Consider the following 25,806-nt stretch of genomic DNA (forward strand, 5'->3'; position numbering starts at 1 on the left):
GGTGTGGATGAAAAAAGAGGAGGTGTCGTCTTTCCCATTCTCCCGAAAATTCTGCATAATTAACAATAAATGGTTAATATATTAGTAAATACTGTAATGTACTCCAATTTTGCTTAGTTATTTGGCATTTACTGCTACCGGGGGGGGGGGGATGAATAATGAGACACTTACACATGAATATTTATGAATGTAGTTCGGATGTCCTCAAGGATGGACGATATGCTTCCGGGCGGACTCTGCTCCTTCGGGTGGTGATAGTGACTTCCCAGTTCACAGATTCTCAATTCACAGACTGCCTGAATTCCTTCCCAATTCACCGATCATGACCCCCCGGTGGAGTGTGACACGTGCAGTCTTCTCTTCACGTGCAGAGCCTCTTCCCAATTCTGGCCGTAGCAGTTACACATGTCCCTGACAAGATTATTTTCTAACCATTGCTCAACGAAATAATCATTCAACTTTTCCACATCACTTCCTGAAAGGGAGGTTAGGTTAGGTTAGGTTATAGAGGAAAAGGTCTAAATATGGGCCCCCTTTTTATATTGTCATTTTCGGAGGGAAAAAAAATATATCAAACACCTGCCTTTAAAATGCATATCTATGAAATATATACATGTAATAGCATGCTAAAGTATAGAATATCTCCATGTTTTTTAAAAGAAGCAATTTCCAAAAAATGGTAAAATGATGTATTTCAAAATTGTGGTCTAAATATGGGCTACTAGTGGCAATATCACAAAAAGCAATTAAAATTTTAAAACAACAGTCATTTATCGCTAAAACATTATTAAATTAATATTTATGAATAATCTGTTGTTTTGAAAATCACGCGGAATGGGAAAAATCGAAATTGAAAAAAAAAATCCAAATATTTGATGAAAATGTGATCTCAACATTAGACTTCATGTCATAGCCCATTTTTAACCATCATGCTATTTTTCTTCTTCAATTTATTTTCGCTCTCTCTGTGGTACATATTTCACAAACAAATCATGGCATTATAAAGGCCCACATTTGTTTTCTGTACCACTAAAATCAAAACCTATACAAAGCACATGAGAATTCAGAAAACGCTGAGTTAGAACATACCTGTAAAACGTTTCCGGTGGTCGCAATTCTATAACAGCGTCCAAGGCCGAAACTAACCACCACTTTATCTTGCAAATTGGCGCCGCAACATTTGTGTTTGACAGACAACCAGTTCCAATAGCCTCTGCCAGACTGCAGCACCCAACAGCACTGATAACTCCAAAACCCATATTTAAACCTTCGCCCATATTTAGACCTCCTCCTCTACATATACAGGAATTTTAAATGGCTACAAAGCAAAAATATAGATAAGCCGTGATTACGGCATTTGATTCGAGAAAAAATCGAGTCAAAATGGGCAGACTTAGTCGATTGGGCATCGTCGAAAACTTACTACACACTCTATTATATTAGCTTATTTCGTCCAGAACTTCGCACAACAACGTTAATTCGTGTGTGTTTATTGAATGAATCCGTGAAGGTGCTTGTGTGGGGGTGGTAAGATACTTCCTCCGAGGAGGTGGGCGCGTATTGTGGACGGGGGAGGGGAGAAATCTGTGAATCAGAAAGAGTTTCGCACACTTTGCCGGGGGTCGTTATTGGTGAATCTGGAAGGAATTCAGGCAGTCTGTGAATTGGGAATATGTGAATTGGGCATGAATCGCTAAGATACTCTCTCTCTATTTCTTATCTCCCACTTTTTCCTATTTCTTCCTCACTCTCTCTATCTGTGTCGCCTTTTCTCCTATTTATCAACCTTCCCTATCTTTCCCTACCTCTATCACTTTCTCTATTTCGGTACGCTTCTTCTATCTCCTTCTATATCTTTCTCGCACTCCATATCTCTAAGTGCGTGTGCTTCTTGATGTCATAAAAATGGTTCTGAAATCTTTTCACGTGGACTACTTGTGTGGGTAAGAACCTGCCCTCGCTCCCTCGGTAGGTACGCCCCTGAACCCGGAATCTTCGGCTGCGGGGAAAGTGCACAGAGATCCCCCTCGTCTCATATTACCAATATCTGTCTCAATTTTAGTCTCGTTTTGATATCTCAACCCCAGTCTCAAAATGATAGATACAGACTACAGTTCTTGCCCAATAAATAACAATCACAGACCATATTAGAATACCGACATGTTGGACAGTAAACAGGAAAATAAATGCTAGTGGCAACAGTGATTCTGTGACGCATGGCTGCATAATACAGGATAGATAATGTCATTTTCTTGATGGCTCGTAGCGTCAAAAACGAGGCCTTACGTAGGAAACGTTCTAAGAATTGCCGTTCTTCTTGATGTCCTCTAGTTTTTCCCGTGTTATACGGCGACACCCTGTACATTTAGGCACTTCGTTATTTACTTTCTATTTACTCTTCCCTGGACACCCGTAATCACATTCTTTATCGTAACAATAGCTATCGAAAATGTAGGTCATTGCCTACGTCACCGTCACCCCTTCTTAAATTCCGTTCCAGGAGTCTGTAGAGCAATGCCGCGCATAACGGTAGAGAAGGGGAGAAAGCGAGTGGGAGGAACAAACCGTTCAGCTAACTGCAGTCGCGTTGACCCCTCCATGCAATCCATTTCCCTCGCACGCGTTCATTGGCCGACTCTCGAGTCACTACTTGTACTACTTCTTTAGTTCACTTGCTCCACAGATTCCTGGAACAGAGTATAGGTTGTAAACGTATCCTGGAAATATTCGTGACATAATTGATGATGTAGATGAACGGTTCATTGAGGCAAACAGTTCTCTGCGAACAGATCATTCAGTAACGACACATTCAGTACCGGATCTACAAATCTTGCCCCCCGCAAAATACACATATATAATGTATGTGTGTGTTTAAATTATAAAAAGTAAAGGAGTTAGGCTGGGTACAATTGGTCATGATAGAAACAGTTTAGGCTTAGAGGGAACCACATTGGTATGTTCCAAGCGAACGTGCGCCATATTGGTGGCCGCCATAATGAATTCAACTCAAAATCTTTAAATGGGAAGGGGGTGCATACATGACACTGCTTTCTCACACCTGGAAAATGATACATTTACATTCATGCAGTCATAACTTCTTCCTGATTAGAAATAGGTTGAAGAAACCTTCACCACGGCATTTCTCGTGAAATTCTAGCCTGACTCCCACGCGGGAAACCCGGGGTGGGTGATCTATGGGTGGGAATTTTTCCGGCTTTGTCCCCGCATAAAACTGCTCTAGGGCCCAACCAGCCTAAAATGAAATGCTGAAGCATGGTGCTGATCACATCATCTCCAACGTCGTCGCCTCGTAATCAAGGGGTCCCGGGTTCGATACCCGGTGGAGGCACATAGTGGTTCGGATCACACTTTAAACTGTAGGTCCAGTCCCGATTAGCCTTACTGTGCACAAAGTGGACTTAAAACACTAAATCAATCAATCAACGTCACCTCTAGGATGGCCGATATGGAAAATATGTGGGGCCACATTTCCTAAATGTGCATTCATGGCACGGTGCTATATGCACAGGGAATACCTGTATATATTGTATTCGTTTCTACACCGCTGAGTAACTACGTTTATTTTTTACATACGCAAACCCTCTACTGTGCCTACTGAGGGCCCCCTAAAGGCTTACTTGTCTCCGGCCCCCTACATTGGCGGCAGGCCCATAACCAGGTAGGGGCCGTGGCACTGTCATCAGCCCCCTCTTGACATTAGGTAAAACTATTTTGTATAGTTTGTTTGCAGTGAAGAGTGAAAATTTAGACAGCCCACAACTTTAAGGATAAATCCACAGAACATGAACAGCAGCTATTACTATTACATTCGCTCATCTTGTTTATGAGCTGAAGTCTAAGCAGCTGCAAGTATGTATTTAGATGAGACTTTGTAAGTTCTTTCATGCTGGAGCTTCTTTATCTGTTCCTTCACTGTCCCTGTTGCGGCGTCCATTTAGACAGAATCTGTGACTTGGATGTCATGATGCATCTGCATCAAAGGTCAACAGCACCCAAGTTTTGGGAACGAAGGGGAGTTTCATTGCTTCGGCCGGGGGTGGAATGTACCGTGCGCACTGTGATTGAATATTTTCCATTTTCTGTGTGTGATATAAATATCTGTATCATTTAAAGCAGTTTGGAGTGTAAGGGAAGATTTCAGTACCAGCAAATTAACACTTCCAAGAGATATTTTCAAAGATGTAGAAAAATGTGTGTGTATATATATATTTATAAATTTTATGTAACGTAATGGCCCCTCCCCCACACATAATTTACCTTATTTAATACTGTTAACTTTTTTAAAAAATGGAATTAGTTTACAAAGCCCCCCGATAACCCGTGAGCCCCCCCCCCCCAGGAGATCAATTCCAGCTAAGGGCCTGTTTTGATGGTTGTAGATCTGGCACTGGACACATTTGTAACGTAACAAGAAGTTAACCAGTTGCGCCAACATACTTTTTGGTGTGGGTGGACCACTTGATGCTAGTCAAGCATCTACTGTATATAATTACTTCCAGTTTATTTATCACGAAATTTTTTATTTCATTTTGATAGGGTAGGCCCACTCTAACCCTCCCTTGGCGACGGCGCCGAGTCCAATCGCCTCCTGTCGCCAATTGTCTACCTACTTCTGAAGGAGAAATTATTGGTTCCTTGTTTGCAAAGGTTTTTCCAATTTGACACGTTAAAGAAGCAATCCGACAAGTGATTTATTGGTTTTCCGAAGCACCTAGCGCCATTTCCTCCTCTGCACTCCTTCTTTCTTTATCTGTCAATACACACTTCCGGTGAACAGAGTTGCCAGAACTTGATCACAAGAAAGTTGCAACACAGTTTCGTTTCCCCCAAACCAGTGTTCTTGGAAAAGAAAGAATTGTTAAAAGTAAAGAAAGCAATGACGGATAGGAAGGATAAGGTTACAACGAACTGGAATAAGTATTCGAGAAATAAAGATGAATAGAAATAAAAAGTTAAAGGTATTAAACGAATAAGTATAAGGGAACAATGAATTCAAATAAATAAGTTATACAAGAAATAAAGACGAATAAGAATAACTCTTTAAAAAAATCACAACGAATAAGGATAGGTTACAACGAATTGGAATAAGGATATAAGGAATAAATACGAATAGAAATAACCATTAAATGACGTCACAACGCATGCGGATAAGGTTACGACGAATTGGAATAATCATACAAGGAAAACAGACGTATAAGGATAAGAGTACAACGAACTGGAATAAGTATAGAAGGAATAACGAATAACAATAAGCGCCGAAACGGAGAAGAACGAATAGGATATTTAAATATGAAATATAACAGAGAGAATAAGCGAACAAGAGTTTGTTTTTATGTCAGAATTATGCTCAGATAACCAAGTTGTGACTATGCCTACAGTTTAAAATGTCACGAAACCACTGCGTAATGTGACTTCAACGAAAATCAAACCTAAGACCTCTTGATTACAAGTGTACAAGAAGTAGGAAACACCGAAAAGAGAATAATACAAAAGATATGGGAAAATGCATATTATACAGGGTGTCCGAAAAGTCACGCAACCGAGATATTGAACGTACGTAACTTTTGTACAAAAGTGATGAGAGACATGAAACTTGCACTGGATATTAACTTTGTCTATGATAATATTTTTGAATCATTAAGCAAGGAAATCACGCTCTACATGAACGTACAGTATTCAGAGAAAAATTACCAAGGTGTAAAAAAAAAGTTATTTTATGTACGAAGTGAAAACACACATGGATGAAAGACAGCTGTGTGTTTGCTTGTGAACATTTTTGATGTGTATCGATGATCTGTGTGGATATTTATCGAACTGATAAAAGCACGATAATTTTTAGGCATTTTATGCATTACAGACGATTTTATGGGAATAATTATGGCATATTCATTAAAAGTATGTTTTTATTTTCAAAATTATGAGGTGTGCTGACAACATTGGTCGTGCCTGAGGGCAGTACCATATGTGCCCGACATCGGATATGTTAATCAATCGTTGCCCAGATGAAAAAATGATTTGAAATTTATGGCACATAACCTACACATCTTTCTGTATAGGAATAGGAATAAGGATACAAGAAATAATGACAAATAGGAATAAGGATACAATAAATAATGACGAATATGAATAAGGATACAATAAATAATGACAAATAGGAATAAGGATACAATAAATAATGACGAATAGGAATAAGGATACAATAAATAATGACTAATAGGAATAAGGCTACAAGAAATAATGACTAATAGGAATAAGGCTACAAGAAATAATGACGAATAGGAATAAGGATACAAGAAATAATGACGAATAGGAATAAGGATACAAGAAATAATGACGAATAGGAATAAGGATACAAGAAGTAATGACGAATAGGAATAAGGATACAAGAAATAATGACAAATAGAAATAAGGCTACAATAAATAGTGACGAATAGGAATAAGGCTACAAGAAATAATGACGAATAGTAATAAGGATACAAGAAGTAATGACGAATAGGAATAAGGATACAAGAAATAATGACAAATAGAAATAAGGCTACAATAAATAGTGACGAATAGGAATAAGGCTACAAGAAATAACATCGAAAAAGTGTAAAAAGAATAACGACGAATAGAAACAACGCTAAAACGAATGAATCGTGAGAAAGTGACGTAAGTACCATCTTCAATTTATTTTATTTTTACGTAATATCACTCTTTGTTTCGTGGGGTCGAATCATGCAAGGGCAGTGCAACCACCTCCCATATTCTTACACATGACGATTATACAGCCCGTGCTTTGCAATTGGCTTGGCTATTATTGAACACAAGCGCATACAATGTAGCGTGCAAGGTTTCCTCGCGTGATTGTATAACCTGACTCATAACGCTGGAAGAGCCATATAAATCTAAGTGCCCGTGAATCTAAATACGAACAAAAACACGAGAATAGAGAAAATTGCATAGTAATAAGGTACATGATTATATTTAAGCTTTATTGACGTTAAAATTACGAAAGATCTGAGACGATGACGTACGGAAGATTAAAGTAAAAAAAAAAAATGTAAGACATTTCAGTCATAACTGAACAACTGAAGCATTATAATAAGCTCATCCTTTTCCAGTGTGTATGTTTGGATACAGAAATATGGAGCCCAAATTCCCTAATATAATCCAGTGATTAGTAAAGTGTTAGTAGATCCAGTGGTCATTAGCGGTTTACATTTAAACTTGATTTACCAGCCTTTTATAATGAATTACGACAGCAATATATAGTTAATATTTACAGATACAATTAACTGCACACTCGTATTATTGATCAAATAATTGTCGACCCAGGGAACGGATTTATATGTAAATTCATATTTATGTGTGAAGCTGAAATCACTCATATTTTATATTATCTTTGCGCATCATGGCATGCAGACTCAGTTTTAATGTTCCATATTTGGCTCAAATTTTACATATTTTAGTTATTTTTACATATTGTTTCCATATTTCAGAATTTCTTCTCAACATATTCGCGCGATAACTACATTTCGCCGTGTGACCGAAAGAGTTGGGTGAAATTCTTGGGAATAACTGACAAAGTCCAAAGCAACGTTAAATAAACTAAAGTTTTTTTTATACCCTCCAATTGCGTAAATTACAAGTTTTCTCTCATATGAACAATATGTTTTTATTTCAATTTTACTCCTGTTTCTTTACAATTGTTGTCAACAATAGAGAATGGGGGTTCAAGCATCGGCTCCTGGTTGTTACAAACGTTATTTTGACAACATTGAAAAGAGTCCCAAGTCAAAGAGCCCATTGAAAACCCCACCCTCGCTACTAGTTGCGCGCCCGACAGCAACTCCAGAAGCAACTATTTTTTGGCACACGTACAGGATTCGCTTCTGCTTTCTCTTCAAGAAAGCCACGGTAATAGTTACAATGCAGAGACTGTATTTTATGTAGCTCATGTAGTATCGTATATTATGAAAAAGGTAAGTTTTACCAATTTTAAGTCCATACTTAACTTCATACTTTGGTGAAAATAACTAAATATGTATTTACATATTTAGAACATTTTTTGCTAGATATAAATCCGTTCCTTGCATATTACATACATAAAGATAACATAAAGCAGAAGTGGAGAAAATATCTGAACAATCTTTGTTCTGCAAGTAGAAAACTTCCTTGCTTCCTTTTGCACATGTTACAGTTTATAGCCATTAATAACTAATTCCATTTTATCGCTAGTTTATCGGCGTTCCTAGAGAGGGAGCTTTACAATTATGGGTTTTATTTTAATTCACTGTTAATATGTCATAATATGTGTATTTCTTGGTCATTTATGGTCATTTCTACTCATTATGCATGAGTCATTCCACGCCAAATCAACACAGATATCTATAATTTTCAACCCGACCATAGCCTACATGAAACGTAGCAACTGTGAAAATTTTGAGTGTCGTTTGTTTTGTAATTGTAAAATTATTCAAGATCAAAAATCAAAGTCACGTGACAATATTTTATCATTATCCAAAAGTAGGCTTGTTCATATCGTTGGAAAGCTCGTTCCATTCCCTGCACAATAAACTTTATTTCAGCTTCCTAGGCCAGACAGGAGCAGAAGTATAGCACATTTAGTATAGCTCAAATAGGGAAATTTCAAAATCAATAATTTTACAATTACAAGACAAACAGGATCCACAATTTTCAATTACTATACCTGCCGCAAAATTAGTTTGGTATTGACACTTGAGAACCACGTGTTGAAATCGGGTCTACGTCACTGCGGGAGGGTGGGTTGCTGGCATGCCAGCCAATCAAAATCTTCCCAGTGCTTCACCCAGGCCCTGGTTACCTAGCAACAGAAAACGTTTTTCTCGGTGTTGCCGCTTATCGGGCGATTCTTCATGTTGTTGGGAGAGGACGTGTTGTTTGTTTGTTGCGTTGCGTTACTGTGATATTTTAACCAGTCCGTTTGTTTAGTGTTTATTGAATTTAGAGTATTCTTTGTTGTATATAGCGTGTTGTTTTAGTGTGTTATTTTTTGTACATAATTTTCTGTGTTCTGCTTGAGTGTGTCGTGTGCTTGTGTGAAGAATGTCAAGCACGGGAGGCAATACTCGAGATGACAATGTACAAAAGAGGCCATGCACTAAAAGAAAAAGGAATTCTTCTCAAAGGACAAACGCGGGAGATGGTTTGTTCTGAGCGCAAATAATTTGAGCAAGAGAAAAACAATGGGGGGTCGAATCATTTCTGTAAACAAAGTTCTGGACAGGACTGCTGCTGCTTTCGGCGTGTCTAAGAACACTATTGTTACCATAGGGAAAGAAAAATATAATGTGGTAGAAATAAATAAATGCGAGGCTTCAAAATTGGAAACCCCAGGAAAGAATAGGAATATCAGTAAATGCGTGACAAATTTAGATACTTTTCAGCAAGATGCTATTCTCGCCATATTTACTCTTATTATAGGAGGAAAGATCATCCCACTGTTGGGAAACTGCGCGTTTCGTTGAAAGATTCGGCATTTTTTCAAAGTGGGGAAACATCTTTAAGGACAGTCATAAAATATCTGGGATTCTCATACAAAAAAAAAAAAAATAATGGATGGAGATGTGGAGGTAGAGCTCCACACATTCTCGACCTCGACCTAGGCCATATTATGGAGGTGATGCGGTGATGTGGTTCACCAACCGCCTTTACCACAGGTTTGCCCCAGGTACTCACTTGGGCTGAGTCGACCCCGGAGCCGCTCGGGATATTTGAAAAAGTTCCACAAACCACCGCGGGTCCCACGCGTGAAAGTCAGACGCCCCACCAACTGGACTTTGTGCACTTCAGTTGCGGTATAATTGAAAGACGGGCAGACTTTAACGACGACTTCGGAAAGAAATGATTATTGAAAGTGTATATACAGAACGGATTGAAAAGGTAACCTGTAAACAATGCTCGTTTTGTTAATTCGTTCATGTTGTAAGGGAGATGGAAATGAATAGAAAAAACAATAACACATTCATCATTGTTGTCATTATTGTTATTCAATTTTCCTCGAAAAACAATAACACATTTCATCATTGTTGTTCCTTTTCATAACACGTTTTCCTCGACACGGCGTCAGACGGCTGCAGTGCGTACTGTACCGCATGATATGGCAACACCGTGACGCGTGTTCCTTCAGCTCTCAATACCAAACTAATTTTGCGGCAGGTTTAAGTTCCATGCATTGTTACATCTCCCCAAATTTAATGAAAATCGATGTTCAGGTTGTGGACTGTGTTGATTTCGTATGTATGGAATGACTCGCACAAAAGATGTTAAAGTTACGTGAAGAATATGCTTAGAAAGTTATTATTATTATTATTATTAAATATTCTGTATAAGTTCTGGCATATTTACTGCGATGGAGTAAGAAACTATGCTAACGAGTAATGTAAAAACCTTAGCGCCATCTAGAATCAAATTATGCGAATTAGTACATTGTACCACAAGGCCACTAGAAAACTTTTCACATTTTAACTTCCAACTGGCGTCTGTTACAGTTGAAAAAATTAAATTAAAGCAACAAATGAATGTGAAGTGGCCAGGTTGGAAAAGGCTTTCGCGTTATTGCGAGCTTTTGCCAAGGCAAACACGACATCGCGTTCAACAAAACACATTTCTATTCTGTTAGCCAACCCCCTCTGGTGACAGTGGATGTCAAATATGTTTCCTCTAACTGCCGCAGTTTCCAGCGCCAATTTATTAGGATGAGTCGTGCGGCTGCTTGCCGACAATTCTGCATGACTAATGGGCTGCGATTTTCAGATATGAGCTTCGCTGCACAACTCGTTTTGGGTTGAGTGGAATAAACGGTAAATAAAGAACAAATACAAGTGGCCTTTTCAAGCTAATATTTCGTCTGAGTGGCAGCCATAATTGGAGCATCGAGCACGGGCGTCGGAACATGGGGGGCAGAGGGGACGGGTCCTATTAATAATTCAGGTATGTGTGAGATATTGGTGTATTATACTTTATACCCCCTTTCCCATTAATTCAAAAGTAACGACACGTTTGCGTTGATTTTAGTTTAAACAAGTCAGTAACGAACCAATTTATATCGAACACGAAATCTTGTAGTGAATTCCTCATATTCACGTGTCAGTGTGGCTGAAAAAGGTTGGAAGCTATCAAACATTCTTAAATTAATCGGAGCAGTCCTTTTTTTAAAATCAATGTCCCATTTTTTTCTCAATGCACTCAGGAAGTAAAATTGTTCTGGTGAATTCTTAGCTCATATTCAGGAATGTTCTTGTTATTTTGTTACAAGAATCATTACATTAATTATAATTTTAATGCTGAACTAAATTTTGTAGTTTGTTCAATAATATGAACTATGTTTGTTTCTTTGTCTTTACTTGAGATACGAGAAAACGCCCTTCTATTGGAAACGTTTGATGCCATTTTGAACGTTATTTCAGTGAGGGAAGTTATGTCTGATGCAGTGCCTTAATTCAAAGCATGACGGTTTCAGCTCGTGGACTTTTTATAGCAGCCGCTTCAACGGTAAAGACATAGATTGCATCTGGCGAGAGGAGGACCGATCTGACTTCATTACTCCCTTCTTATGATCCCATTTCCTCTACTTATACCCTAATGGAGTACCCCTGACTACCTAAACAACAATCACAGGAACTGTTTCAAAATCATTTACATTAGAACAAGAATCTCACGCAGATAGAGGGATAAATAAAGGAAATATACCAAGAATGTGAGAAACAAAGTGACAGAAGATGGGAAGATCCACACAAAGAAGAATGGAGAAAAGGAAGAGTTAAATAGAGGAAGAAATAATAATATAAAAGAACAGAGAAAGCAAGAAATAAGGAAGGAAAAATTTATAGAAATGAAGATGGAGAAATACATAAAAGAAGTAGAAGAAAAATAAATGCAGGAAGAAATAGTGGTGGAGAGAAATAATGATTTAATTTGATTTTTGTTATTTAGCGCCTCTTTTCTGCACCTTTTGGGTAATCGAGGATGATATGATGAACGGTACACTAAAAAATAACACCCTTGCCGAGACCGGGATTCTAACCCGAGCACCTGGCGTCGTAGCACTATGTGCTAACCACTCTGCCACGGAGGTCGGCGAGAGGAAGAATAAGGGAGCGAAAGAAAAATTGAGAGAGAAAGTAAAAAAATTGTAGAGAAAAGGGTGAGGAAATGAGATAAAAAGCTGGAAAAAGTATGGGCTTTGTAATAATGAAACAGAAATATGTTCTGTCAACATTAGTGACGTCATCTTAAGATCATGGAGACTCACGTATAGAATAAGCTTCTTACGTTGTGTCTAATAAATAGCCTACTGGACAATGTGTGTTTATTACTAATCTATAAACACGTTAAAGTACGAAACATGGTGTCAGGCTCGGGGTTCGACTGTTAATATAAGTGGATGCGTTGAAATAAGTAAGTAGAAACTTGATACATGGAGACGTTTAACACGTCAGCGGCCATGCAGTTTTCTGGAAACGTTGGTGAAAGCTGGCAGAAATGGATAAATAAGTTGAACAATTAATAATAGCGTCAGAAAAAATGAAAAGCCGGACAAGATAAAAGTTGCCATATTATTAAATCTCATACGAGATGAGGGACTTGAAGTGTTTAATACATTCAAATTTGAACATGAAGAAGACGAAGACAATTTCGAAATTCTAGCAAAGAAATTCGACGAAAACTGTCAACCACGTAAAAATGTAGTATTTGAACGCTACAAATTCTTCTCATGCAGCCAAAAAAGTTGACCAATCTTTTGACAGTTACCTAAAGACGCTAAACACGTTAGCAGCCACATGTGAATTTGGAGACCAAGAAAGCAGTCTAATTCGTGACAGAATAGTGCTACGTGTACGAGATGCTGTTCTGCAAGAAAGGTTTACTGAGGGAGCCCACCTTGACAATCGAGAAAGCAGCAGACTACGTCCGAGCAGCTGAAGCAAGTAAGCAGCAGTTCAGAACCTTACAGAGTAATGAAGATGTTCCAGTAAGTGTGGACTTTGTTGGAAGAAAGAACCGAAGCACATGTGAGAAGAAAGGAAGAAACAAGAGAGAAGAAAGTGCTTCATATGAGTGTAAAAAGTGTGGTAAATTTCATGTGAGGTAAGTGTTTTGCATATGCAATAAGTGCAAGGGAAAATCACTTTGCAGTGGGGTGCACTGTGAGGAGAAATGATAAGAAAAGGCAAGTGCATCAGGTGCAAACACAAAGTGAACCGAGTGATGAGCATGAATCATGCTTGTATAGTGCAGCAAAGTGTTAATTTAAGCACAGGTAAGAAATGGAATAATGTTCCAAGTCAATTGAAATCGTTGAAAAAGTGGAAGGTACAAATATAGAATTTAAGCTAGACACAGGTAGTGAAACTAATATATTGCCTCAGAGTGCAAGTATGGAACTAGATCGTTGAAAGAATCCTCAACGTTGCTTGTGTCATATGGAGGTAACTCCATAAAACCTGAAGGTATTGCTACTATGAAGTGTAAGACAAAGAAAGGTATAAATGTTCTTGTTGAATTTTACATTATGCAAAATGAAACAATACCACTGTTAGGTTTAAAGGCATGTATAGATTTAAATTTGGTCAAGCATGTAGATTTTGTTAGTGATGTTAAATCATTTTCTGAACACACTATTACCAAAGACTATGCAGATGTGTTTAGAGGATTAGGAAAATTTCCAGGAAAGCCTCACCTCATAGAATTGAAGGAAGGATATGAATAGCATATCAGCCCTCCTAGAAGAATACCACAATCAGTGCATGATAAGCTGAAAAAGACATTAGAGAAGCTTGAGTTCAAAGGCATCATAAATAAAATGGAAAAGCCAACAGAATGGGCCCATAATTTAGTGATTGTTGAAAAACCAGACAAGTCATTACGTTTGTGCTTGGATCCACAAGAACTGAATAAAGCTATTAAAAGAGAACACTATGCCATTCCATTTACAAAATATATTCTTAACAAACTGGCAGGAAATCAAGTGTTTACAGTTCAAGACTTGAAAGATGGATTTTGGCAGGTCACATTAGATGATGAAAGTTCAAAATTGTGTACGTTTAACACACCATTTGGTCGGCATTGCTTTAATAGATTGCCATTTCGAATTTCGTCTGCTCCGGAAGTATTTCATAGAAAGAACTTTGAAATCTTTGGACATTGATTAATTGATTTGGTGTTTGAAGTCCACTTTATGCACAGTATGGCTAATCGGGACTGGACCTACAGTTTAAAGTGGGATCCGAACCACTGTGTGCCTCCACAGGGTATCAAACCCGGGACCCCTTGATTACAAGGCGACGATGCTACCACTGCGCCATGGGGGAGACCCTAAACATTTGAATATCTACCAGGTGTAGAGATCTACTTCGATGATTTAATTATAACAGGCAGAGATGAAAAAGAGCATGATGAGAATTTAAAAAGAGCACTAGAATGTGCCAGAAAATGTAACGTCAAGTTTAATGAAAGTAAGATACAATATAGAATGAATGAAGTACGGTATCTTGGCAGAATAATATCAAAAACAGGTATAAAACGAGATCCAAGTCATGTAAAGGCAATTGTTGAAATGGAACCACCAAAGGATAAACAAGCACTAAAAAGATTGTTGGGAATTGTTAATTTCCTCTCCAAATTTATATCAAATGTGTCAGATGTGACTGCTTCTTACGGAATTTACTTAAGCAAAATGTAAACTTTCACTGGTATCCAGAGCATGCAAAAGCGTTTGCAGAACTGAAGATTTTATTAACTAATGCTCCAGTACTTCAGCCATTTGATGGTAGCAAGAACATTACAATCCAGTGCGACAGTAGCAAAGATGGACCAGGTGCTTGTTTAATACAAGAAGGACATCCAGTATCATTTGTGTCTAGACCATTAACTGACTGTGAGAAATCCTATGCACAAATTGAGAAGGAATTGTTATCAATTACTTTTGCGCTACAAAAATGTCATCATTTTGTGTATGGAAGAAAGATCTTAGTACAAAGTGATCATAAACCATTGGAAGCAATAGTATGCAAACCAATAAATAAAGTATCAGCTAGATTGCAACGAATGCTTCGTAAGTTGCTTAAGTATGACATGAAACTTAAATATTTACCGGGAAGTCAGATGGTCCTGGCAGACCCATTTTCAAGAGCATTCATAAAAACAAATCCAAAGGATTTGGATGAAGATATGCTAAATGTAGTACATTCAGTAATCACGTCATTGCCTATGAGTGAAAGAAGAATTACGCAATTTCAAAAGGAAAATAGAAATGATGCAATTGTGAAGAGAATATGCAATTTTGTGACATGTGAAGAAAACTGGCCTAATGTCAAAAATGTTAGTAACCGTGAAATTAAACAATTCTACAAATCAAGGCATGAATTATATGTAGAAGAGGGACTAGCTTTCCTGAACAACAAAATTATTATTCCGAACACATTGAGAAAGGATATACTCATGTTAATCCATGAAGCTCACTTCGGAATCGAAAAGTGCAAGGCAAGAGTAAGAGAAGTAATGTACTGGCCAGGAATGTGCAAGGACATCGAAGAAGTCGTAGTACAATGTAAGGTCTGTAAAAAGTTTCAACGGGCTAACACAAAAGAGCTTCTACAGCCACATCCAATACATAATAGAGCTTTTGAAAGAATAGGGTGTGACATTTTTTATTTTGGAAACAAATCATATCTTGTTGTGATAGACTATTATTCTAAATGGATAAATAAATCAGTACAAGAAGTAATAACAAAATTGAAATTTGTGTTTGCCATGTTTGGTGTGCCTGAATTAGTAATATCTGACAACAATCCGTTCAATAGTGCAGAATACAAACAATATGCAGCAAGCAGAATGGGATTTTCAGCGTTCATTCGTAAGTCCTCATCACCACAGAAGTAACGGTATGGCAGAAAAAGCAGTTGGTATTGCAAAACAAATAATGAGGAAAGCAAAACATGACAACAAGGATTATTATCTGGGACTTATGGAATATCGAAACACACCATTAGCAATAATTAGGTTATCACCAGTTCAAATGATGTTTACTAGAAGGTTAAGAACTAAATTACCTATGTCTAACAAGTTGTTGAATCCTGAATTGTTTAAAGGAATTGGAGATGTATTACATAAAAATCAGGTTAAAGCAGAAAAGTTGGTATGATAAGAACTCAAAATCATTCAAACTTCTTAACCAAGGTGTTAATGTGTAACGTGCCCGCAGTTACAATATCTTTTTCGTTAAACGCACTGTTTTGGTTTTGTCAGCGAAGATTTGATAACTCCTTTATTTCTGATTGTTGAAATGCTGCATAATCGTTCATTGTCGTGTTATCTTATCTGTTCTGCGCTCCGCCGAGGCTCATTGTTGTCTAAAAAGTTTGGTAAATGCTTTATATCAGCTGTGTTTCATTAACATGTATATTTTCTGGCGTTTAGGGTTTTCAACAGTAAGGATTTGGGTAATCTAGTTTATCACAGTTTGCAATATGTAAATATATGAGGTTTGCTACGTGTAAATTTGTGACGTAGTTAGGTACATCAGCGCCACCTGCTTTAACTATATAAGTAACTCACACGGGCCGAAAAATTCAGTCTCTTTATGGCTCCCTGGTGTCAACTGGCAGACATCCAGGAAACGGCCTACTTGCCAGAGAAGCCCAGTAGCAACAATGGAGGACTTGGTTCCCAGGTTCAAAACCCGGGAAGCCCCCGGCCAGGTCCCTCCTGAAAAGATGAAGCCCTTAATGACCCGGTTCCCAGGAGCAATCCTCGGGAAGCCCCGGATGGGTCCCCCAAGGTTTCTGGTTCCCAGGTTCAAACCCCGGGTGGTCCCCGACCAGAGACCCGTAATAGATGTGGCCCAGTAAAGTTCCGGTTCCCAGGTTTAATACCAGGGTAGTCCCCGGCCGGTTCTTTCCTCTCCTCTTGTTGCTTTGTATTTTGTGATGGAACCGACTCCCAGGTTCAATCCCCGGGAAGTCCCCTGGTCGGTTTCCTTTCCCCTCCGTTTTTTTTCCTTTCCTCAAATAAGCATATGTTCGGAAGGTAGGAGAAGGGGAAAAGGTTTATTTTTAATTTAACCTAGTTTAGGAACCGACTCCCAGGTTCAAACCCCGGGAAGTCCCCGGTCGGTTTCTTTCCTTTCCCTTTTTAGATTTTAAGCATATCCACATGAAAGAGAGAAGGAAGTTTTGACATTCTATTAACCGGCAAACGTTTCAAGTAAGTCTGGAAACCTAACTGAAATAAACATGTTTAAATTTAATATGAGATTGGCTCATCTAGGTGGCTAACTGAGATAAAAAGGTTTATCTAGGATCTAACCCATTAAAAATTGTTATAGAAAGATGTATATTGTTGTCACCGGGTTAGTGAAGAGCCCGGATATCACTGAAAGGAAGAAAAGCCCTTTTTGTATTTATTTTGTTAAATTTCGAGAATTTATGTTAAATAAGTAATAAACATCTCTTATCTCGTGTAATTTCCTTTTCTCACTTTGTAACGGGTCACCCGCATCCTGGTCACCTGGTTGGTCCTATACACACACCCCGCAAGCCCTGAGGTATTTTAGAATCTTGTGTTCTCCGGCTGATTAGGCTAGTAATCATGGGTAAACTATGCAATGTCGCCCACTTTGTGAAAATGTTAGAGTGATATAAACGGCTCTGCGCAGCCGGTGAATATCCATAACGTGTGCTAACATAACTGTTTGTTGGTTACCAGTTATTATGGCGTCCATATAAGTGGGTTGTTGTTGTATACTGACTGATATTACTGTTACAAAGTTAATGGTTGGTTGTTGTAGACAGCCATGGCCGTTTGTTGCAAATGTAATGATCAGAAATCTTGATAGAAACATCTAGGAGTCAGGAAAAATATTATCTGTAGATAACAGTCCAAGATCATATATTGTACAGAAACAGAATGGTAAGGTAGTTCGAAGGAATCGTGTTCACCTTCAGGAAAACAAAATAAAATGAACAATTGTTAGAACAGAAAACAAATAATGAGAAAAATCAAAATTATGTCAATGATAAACTTGATCAAAGCTCAAAGTGAAATCATTGTAGCAAAGAAAATGTAAATAATGAAACTGACAATGTAACTAATCCAAATGTACCTAATATTACTTCTGATGCCAAGTCTGGAAGTAATGGAAATGTATACACTAACCGCGCGTCAGGCTAAGTTTGCAGCAGGTTTTATGTATCAATCCGCGCGGGAACTGAGCACAGAATCTTCCGTGCCAGTCTTGCCTCAACCGCCGAGCTGCTTACATCGCAGACACTGAGAAAATCCACAGTATTGCCAACCGCACAACACATCAAAACCCGCATGCATAACAAGCGGAATGTATTTTTGTTTCTTTTTGTCTCCTGAAACATAACATTTTAGAAGTACTTTCGGCGCATAAATTATTTAAAAAAATGTCATTACCTAATATAAATGCGAAATATCTTCGAAACATGAGAGTATTTTTCCCAGGGGGGCAAACAAGTCACATTTCCCCCAAAAGAGTGTAGTTCCCTAATAACATTGCTTAAATTTGAATTTATTGTGTTAATGCAATAATTAACACATATTATTGTGGCTAAAATGAAATTATATGTGTGAAATACATAATTTTTGGTTGACTTTCATTTTCCAGGGAAGGAACGGCCCCCTTGCCCCGCCTCTTCCGGACGCCCATGAGCATGTGTGTATATTTCGAGCACGCAAAAATAAAAATAAACAAAGATATAAGTAAACAACGACAGGCCCTCTTGAATTTAATGACAAATTATTGTTTTTGGTTTATAAAAAATTACGTTTATGAAAACCTTTGTTACTGTAAGACACACGCACTTCAAGTTATACCGGCAAAAAAAGTATGATTTGTTATTGTGGATATATACAATCAGGTGCATTGTCTGCTGCTATTATTCTGGTTACAATTTATGAATCACTTCACTAAACCAGGATTCAAATCTCGGTCTGTCCATTTCTTGCTAATCATCCATCCCTTTCCTTGCACGGAACAGTAAATATATGCGCCTTCAACAAAGACGTCATTGCCGTCAGTGGGTGAAACAATAAGCCTCCCCCTTCCCCTCTCCCTTTCTCGTCGGTTTCTTCAGCCCTGGCGGTGGTTTTGCATGGCGATATATATATATATAAAAAAATCAATATTACGCCCACGCCCCTCCCAGAGTTAAAGCACGTCTGGTCCAAATAATAAACATGTTTCTTCTCACGGGGATATCTTTTAATACCGGGGACATTCTTTTGTAGTCAAACAACAAACAATCGTTTCCTCTTCCTAAACTCAAACCGCAAATCATTCAACACCCGGGATACAGTTCGTGCGCCCATTGACGGCAAATCACCTCACGCCCTGTTTTACTTTGATCTTGTTTCCGTAAGGAGGATTATGCATTTTAAACAACTTGCTTGATTTGAAGAGCTTTTCCCTTCGGATGAAGCCCACAATAACACTCGCTGAACAGGAGACCTTGCTTGACTCAGCCATTCTCGCCGCTGTATAGCACGATTATTAATCACAATAAACATAGGGTTAAAATAGTGGGATGTGCAACACTGGTATCACGGATTCCACGCGCTCTGCAACGTATTCAGTCTTGCTCGACTCGCACTTGGGCTTCAGGGATTCCTCAGCTCAATACAAACTCCAGTTGGCGAATCTGCGGATCCAAGTTCGTCTGCACAGTGATTGCAACCGATCAAGTCCACACCTGCTAATGGATGTATTATTTTGTCTGTATTTTACAAATTAAATAACTGTTTTCTTGCAAGTATGCAGTTGTGTCGGAATAGAACCCGTCTCAGTGGAACTATATTCTTGCGCGCACGTTTGGATCTACATATGCGAAAACCTGCTGCAAGGTTAACCTGACGCTTGGCTTAGATCAGGTAGACTTATAAAGGAACCAAAATTCTTGAAAAACTATGCAACTGATGTATAATTATTTATCATATTTGTAAAAGGGGGAGATGTAACATTATAAAAATGATGAAACAGAAACGTCATCGTAAGATCATGGCAACCGACATGTAGATTGATTGATTTGCTTTAACTACTCTTATGTAGATAACTGACTTTTCAAATAGTAACCATTTGCGAAACTAAGCCAAGCGTCAGGTCAACCTTGCAGCAGGTTTTAGCATATGTAGATCCAAACGTGCGCGCAGAATATAGTTCCACTGAGACGGGTTTTATTCCGACACAACTGCATACTTGCAAGAAAACCGTTATTTAATTTGTAATATACAGACAAAATAATACATCCATTAGCAGGTATGGACTTAATTGGTTGCAATCACTGTGCAGACGAACTTAGAACCAACTCGAATCTGTATTGCGTTGAAGAGACACTGAAACTTTAGAGCGAGTCGAGCGAGACTGAATGCGTTGCAGAGCGCGTGGAATCGGTGATACCAGTGTTGCACATCCCACTATTTTAACCCTATGTTTATTGTAGAGCGGCGAGAATGGCTGAATCTCCTGTTCAGCGCGCGGTTTTACCCGAATGTTATTTTGGGCTTCATCCGAAGGGAAATGCTCTTCAAAGTCAAGCAAGTTGTTTAAAATGCATAATCCTCCTTGCGGCAACAAGATCAAAGTAAAACAGGGCGTGAGGTGATTTGCCGTCAATGTGCACCAATTGTATCACGGGTGTTGAATGATTTGCTGTTTGAGTTTAGCAAGAGGAAACGATTGCTTGTTGTTTGACGACAAAAGAATCTCCGCGGTATTAAAAGATATCGCCGTGAGAAGAAACATGTTTATTATTTGGACAAGACGTCCTTCAACTCGGTGAGGGAAGGGGGAATAAAACATGGAAGGATACCACCGTGCCAAACTACCGCCAGGGCTGAAGAAACCGACGATAAAAGGAGAGGGGAAGGGGGAGCCTTATTGTTTCACCCACTGGCGGCAAGGAAATCTTTGTTGAAGGCGCATATTTACTGTTCCGTGCAAAGAAAGGGAAGGGTGATTATCAGCAAGAAATGAACAGACCAAGATTTGAATCCTGGTTTAGTGAAGTGATTCATAAATTGAAACCAGAGTAATAGCAGCAGACAATGCACCTGATTGTATATATCACCAATAACAAATCATGCTTTTTTGGTGGTATAACTTGAAGTGCGTGTGTCTTACAGTAACGGATGTATTGCGAACGAAGCAACCAAGTTTTTCATAAATGTATTTCTTTCTAAACCAAAAACAATAATTTGTCATTAAATTCAAGAGGGGCCTATTGTTGTTTACTTTTATCTCCTTTTATTTTTCGTTTTGCGTGCTCGAAATATACACACATGCTCTCATGTTTAGATGTTATTTCGCTCTTATATTAAGTAATGACACATTTATTAAATAATTTATGCGCCGAAAGTACTTCTAAAATGTTATGTTTCAGGAGACAAAAAGAAACACAAATATATTCCGCTTGACATGCATGCGGGTTTTGATGTGTTGTGCGGTTGGCAATACTGTGGATTTTCTCAGTGTCTGCGATGTAAGCAGCTCGGCGGTTGAGGCAAGACTGGAACGGAAGATTCTGAGCTCAGTTCTCGCGCGGATTGATACATAAAACCTGCTGCAAGGATAGCCTGACGCGCGGCTTAGAATCAAAAGAAAGGAGAACAGTCAAAGCCTGCCACCTAGCGGTAATTTCTTGCACTGTCTTCTACGGTGTTCAGTGAAGGCTGATCAAGTCCTTACTCCTCGCACTTGAACACTCCTGGATTAAGTACTTGGCAATGGAGGCTTTTCAACAGAACAAAGAGTTACCTCACAATGCTCTAAGACAGTGATTAACGACCTCCGAGGGTTTCAAGAGGTTAAAAGTCGATGTCCAAAGCACTGTAACGCACGTAATTCTGCCACAGTGGCTCCGCTCGAACGGCACTGAGAAACGAGGAACTGCAACTTGGAAATGTTTCATAAGGGAACTTGACTTTCTAGCACGAAGGTGAACGAAGCAGATTTCTCGTAAAAGTAAGTTGTAACAAGAGCGTCAATTAAGCAGTTATTTTTAATTATTTAAATATTTAATCTAACTGTTAAGTCTTTACTGTGTAATTTCAATATTCGGCATTTTCTTAATGTACCGAGACGGCCATTTAAAAACCGAGAACGAGAGAGTCCTCTGTTAAATCGAGACGAGGCAGACGTACTTAGTGTCTGAGACTTTCCTAAACATAGTTTATAACCATGTTATTTTTCTAAAGTAGATTTTAATAATTTTAAATTACTATCTTTTCTATTGAGAAGAAGTTGCACACTGTATCATTTATTGTAAGTATTATTCTTTACATTTTCTTCTTCTGCTTGTCTTACATTCTGTTAAAACACTACTGGAATTGTCTGTTTTCCAAAGTAGTAGTAATAGTACATTTTTAAATATTTTCTTCACGCACTAAGACATAACTCAATTATACTTAGGTAAATACGCTACACTTTTTTAAAAATAAAAAAATGCAAACAACGAATCTTTAAATATAACTTATATTATTGTTTATTGAGTTTTCCCTTCTTTCCTCATTTCAAAATTTGTAGGAAGTAAATATCACAAACTATGGAAAAAGCAAAAAATCTCTAAGGACGCACATAAAATATCGTTGCTTGGTAGTTAGGGGGGGGGGGGCGTCACAACGCACAAATCTGCCTAGGGCGCTAAAATATCTATCTACGCGGCTGGTAGCGATTAGCCAAAAACTACGACTACAAACCATGATACTTTAAAATTCTAACTAATCCAAAATCACTCTACTATGCGATTTTAGAGACACACAGCTAGGACGCCAAGGGTCCCGGATTCGAATCCCGACCTAGACATGGGAGTTCTTTGTGCCCTCTTTACCCGTCTCTCACCCCATTTCTGTCGTCTTGTGAGCTGAAACAGTCAAGTTAGAATCGTAACTTTACCCCCAAAACGGGGGAATAAAGTCCGAGGATTGCCACACTGTCGAAGACGAATATTGCAACAGAGAGGTAGAGTGCTTCGAAGAAAAATCTCTTCTCTAGGTCACCGCTGGCTGTGTTCACGTCCGCTAATCCATTTCGGGATACTTCGAAGCGATGCGACAGTCGAGGAGACAAATTGGACCGGGATGCAGAGACCTCCGGCGGATTGAAAAGGAAACAGAGACGGTATCGTTCCTGCTTCGGCTTTAATCTAAGGTTCCTTTTGCGAAACAGCGTCCGCGACCAACGCCTTCATGGAAAAAACATAAGAGCATCAGTCTTTGGGTCTTTCAGCCGGTGGCAACACCATCGCACCTGAGGGAAATTTTCAAACACTCCTTCAATATTATTACAAGGACAGAAATAATGTTCTAGTAAAAATTACTAACAGATGTCTCTCACTCTGATGTGGTTCTTATATTTATTTTATTAATTATATTTGAAGGCAACAAGTACTAGAGTATGTAAGATTTTTCGGAGGGGTTTGAAGTTGTAAAGGTAAATATTACATACCAGCGCTCTACGATGGGAGGGGGGTTACCATAAAATATTCCTTAATTACCGCGTTTAACCTTAGTTTTAATAGTTCTTAAAAGGCAAAAATGATAGTTTAAGGTAGTTTTCACATAATTCTAAAATATTGCTGTGATTTGGATATTTTGATTTTCTCTAAATATCGGGACATGCTGTAGCCCCATCAGCCCCTCATAAGTACGCCAGTTGCTATAGGTATTATACCCATTACACGTATTCATACAGTTAAAGAAAACACTGTAATGTATAACGATATACTACATAAATATTGGTTATAAGTTTTATACATTGTACTTATGTTTATACCATTTCGTTGTTGAATTGAATGTTGATTTTTTGTTTTATGTCCACTTTATGCACACATAGGCTAATCGGAACTGGATCTACAGTTTAAAGTGGGATCCGAAAACTATGTGTCTCCACCGGGTATCGAACCCGGGACCCTTTGATTACTCTCTCCTTTTATTATGGTCATATAAAATTAAATAATGAATAAGGCTGTGAACTAAATTTAAAAAAAAGTTAACAACAATTGAATACACAACACTTATACGTGCACGCAGAACATAGTTCTAGTAAGACGAACTTTATCCCGAGATAATCGTCCACATGCTGCAAAACAGTTACAGAATGGTTAGATAATGGATCTGATCGGCTCTCTTGGCGACCTATTTTCTACTGCGACGTGCGGTTACTGCAAGACTGACACGGAAGAAGCTAAGTCCTGTTCACCCGCGTATTAATACATAAAACATTGTTGCAAGGTTACATCAGCTCCGGAGTAAAGTCTACAGACAAGTTTAAACAAGCAACTAATATGTAAAGAGATCGATTGATTTGGAAGTACTTACTTAAACGTCAAACATTTTTTTACGAAAATGTACAAAATCTGTTTGCAAATACTCACCTCTTCTGTAAGAAGCCCATTCGGACAATCTTTGAGGAACCCTTTGTGCCTGCGAAAAAGAAGAGAAACCAAATTACAATCCATCTGATGTACAATTTTAGAGAAATAAATAAACAATTATTTAACAATATTTTTGGTTATTTAGAGACATGTTTCTGCCACTATTAGGCAAATTACCTCCAATGTAGAATTCACACCGAAGTGACAAGCGATACGAGACACTTTAGTCCAAAGCAAAACATTCACCGCCCATGCGTGATCAACAGACCCGAGGCGACACGATGCACGACACAGTTAAGCGGCCCAGTCCGAGCGACACGCAAGCCACAAGCTGCACGTTGATTGATTGATTGATTTAGTTTATTTTACTTCGCGTTTTGTGCCTCTTGGCTAATTTGCGAAGATGGGGATGAGCGATGAAATGATGAAATTGATGAATGGACATTCACAAACAACCAAGCCCGACCGGGATTCGAACCCGGGACCCTTGGCGTCACAGCGCGATGTGCTAACCACTCGGCCACAGGATCGGGACACAAGCTGCACGTGTAGCTTGAGTTTCGCTTCGGTTCTAAAAGTTGCTGTGTTTCTGAAGATTGCTTTCCAAGAGACACGTACGTGTCGCTCGCTTCTTCCTCGTCTATCGCGTGCCTCTTCGGTATCCAAGTTCCCTTAGGTTCACTACACAGTGGAGGACATAATTAGTAATTTAAAATGTTGAACAGTTACACAAACGCCTTATTTATCTGTACATAAAATATTAAAACCATTAAAATCTTTTCTATACTTCAAAACAATGTTTTGTTTCTGTAACCCAATTTTCTATGTATTTGATATTTAATTTTCGCAATGGTATGACGTTGTAATGAATTTCAGGTTGAACCTACTTCACATATTAGCTTCCAATATCAACAGATGTAAACGGACCATTATATTTCTGATATCATTATAAATATAACGGGTTCGAATCCGGACCTGGCCATTCTTTGTGAGTGTCCCTTCATGAATATCAACAAATGATCACAGATCCTATCGTCGCGTCGCGATTAGTAAAAAATGCAGAAAAGTGACGCAAAATAACAGAAAAAAATAATATCGTGAAATAAACAATTGAATTCTCTTACAAATTTTAATTACATTGTTGAGACAAACGTTAATCAGGATAAAATATTTCGTGCCAACAGCATACTTGATTTTTAGGATATAACTGGTTGCTGGGACAAAGTGGTTAAATATAGGAAATACTCTTGGATATAAGAAATCTCCCTCACGTTACTGTGAGTACTTTGAAAATAAATAAATCCGTTACAAGTGACGATTTGGTGCCAAAACTGGGAGGATAGGATACAAGGAAAGTTTACTTTCTCTT

The 25,806-nt window shown here is 38.4% G+C and overlaps 1 protein-coding gene across 2 annotated transcripts in view; it reads right to left on the minus strand.

The window, feature by feature from the left end:
• The window catches only part of LOC145987726 (frequenin-2), a 534,394-nt gene that overhangs the window by 99,861 nt on the left and 408,727 nt on the right, over nucleotides 1–25,806 (minus strand). For both annotated transcript variants that reach the window (XM_083122324.1, XM_083122323.1), the window contains exon 3: nucleotides 24,438–24,486. In XM_083122324.1, coding sequence (XP_082978450.1) covers nucleotides 24,438–24,486 — 49 coding nt within the window. The remainder of the gene's footprint in view (nucleotides 1–24,437; nucleotides 24,487–25,806) is intronic.

Source organism: Lepisma saccharinum, chromosome 5 (genome assembly GCF_977018435.1).
Source record: "Lepisma saccharinum chromosome 5, izLepSacc3.1, whole genome shotgun sequence".
Classification (NCBI taxonomy): Eukaryota; Metazoa; Arthropoda; class Insecta; order Zygentoma; family Lepismatidae; genus Lepisma; species Lepisma saccharinum.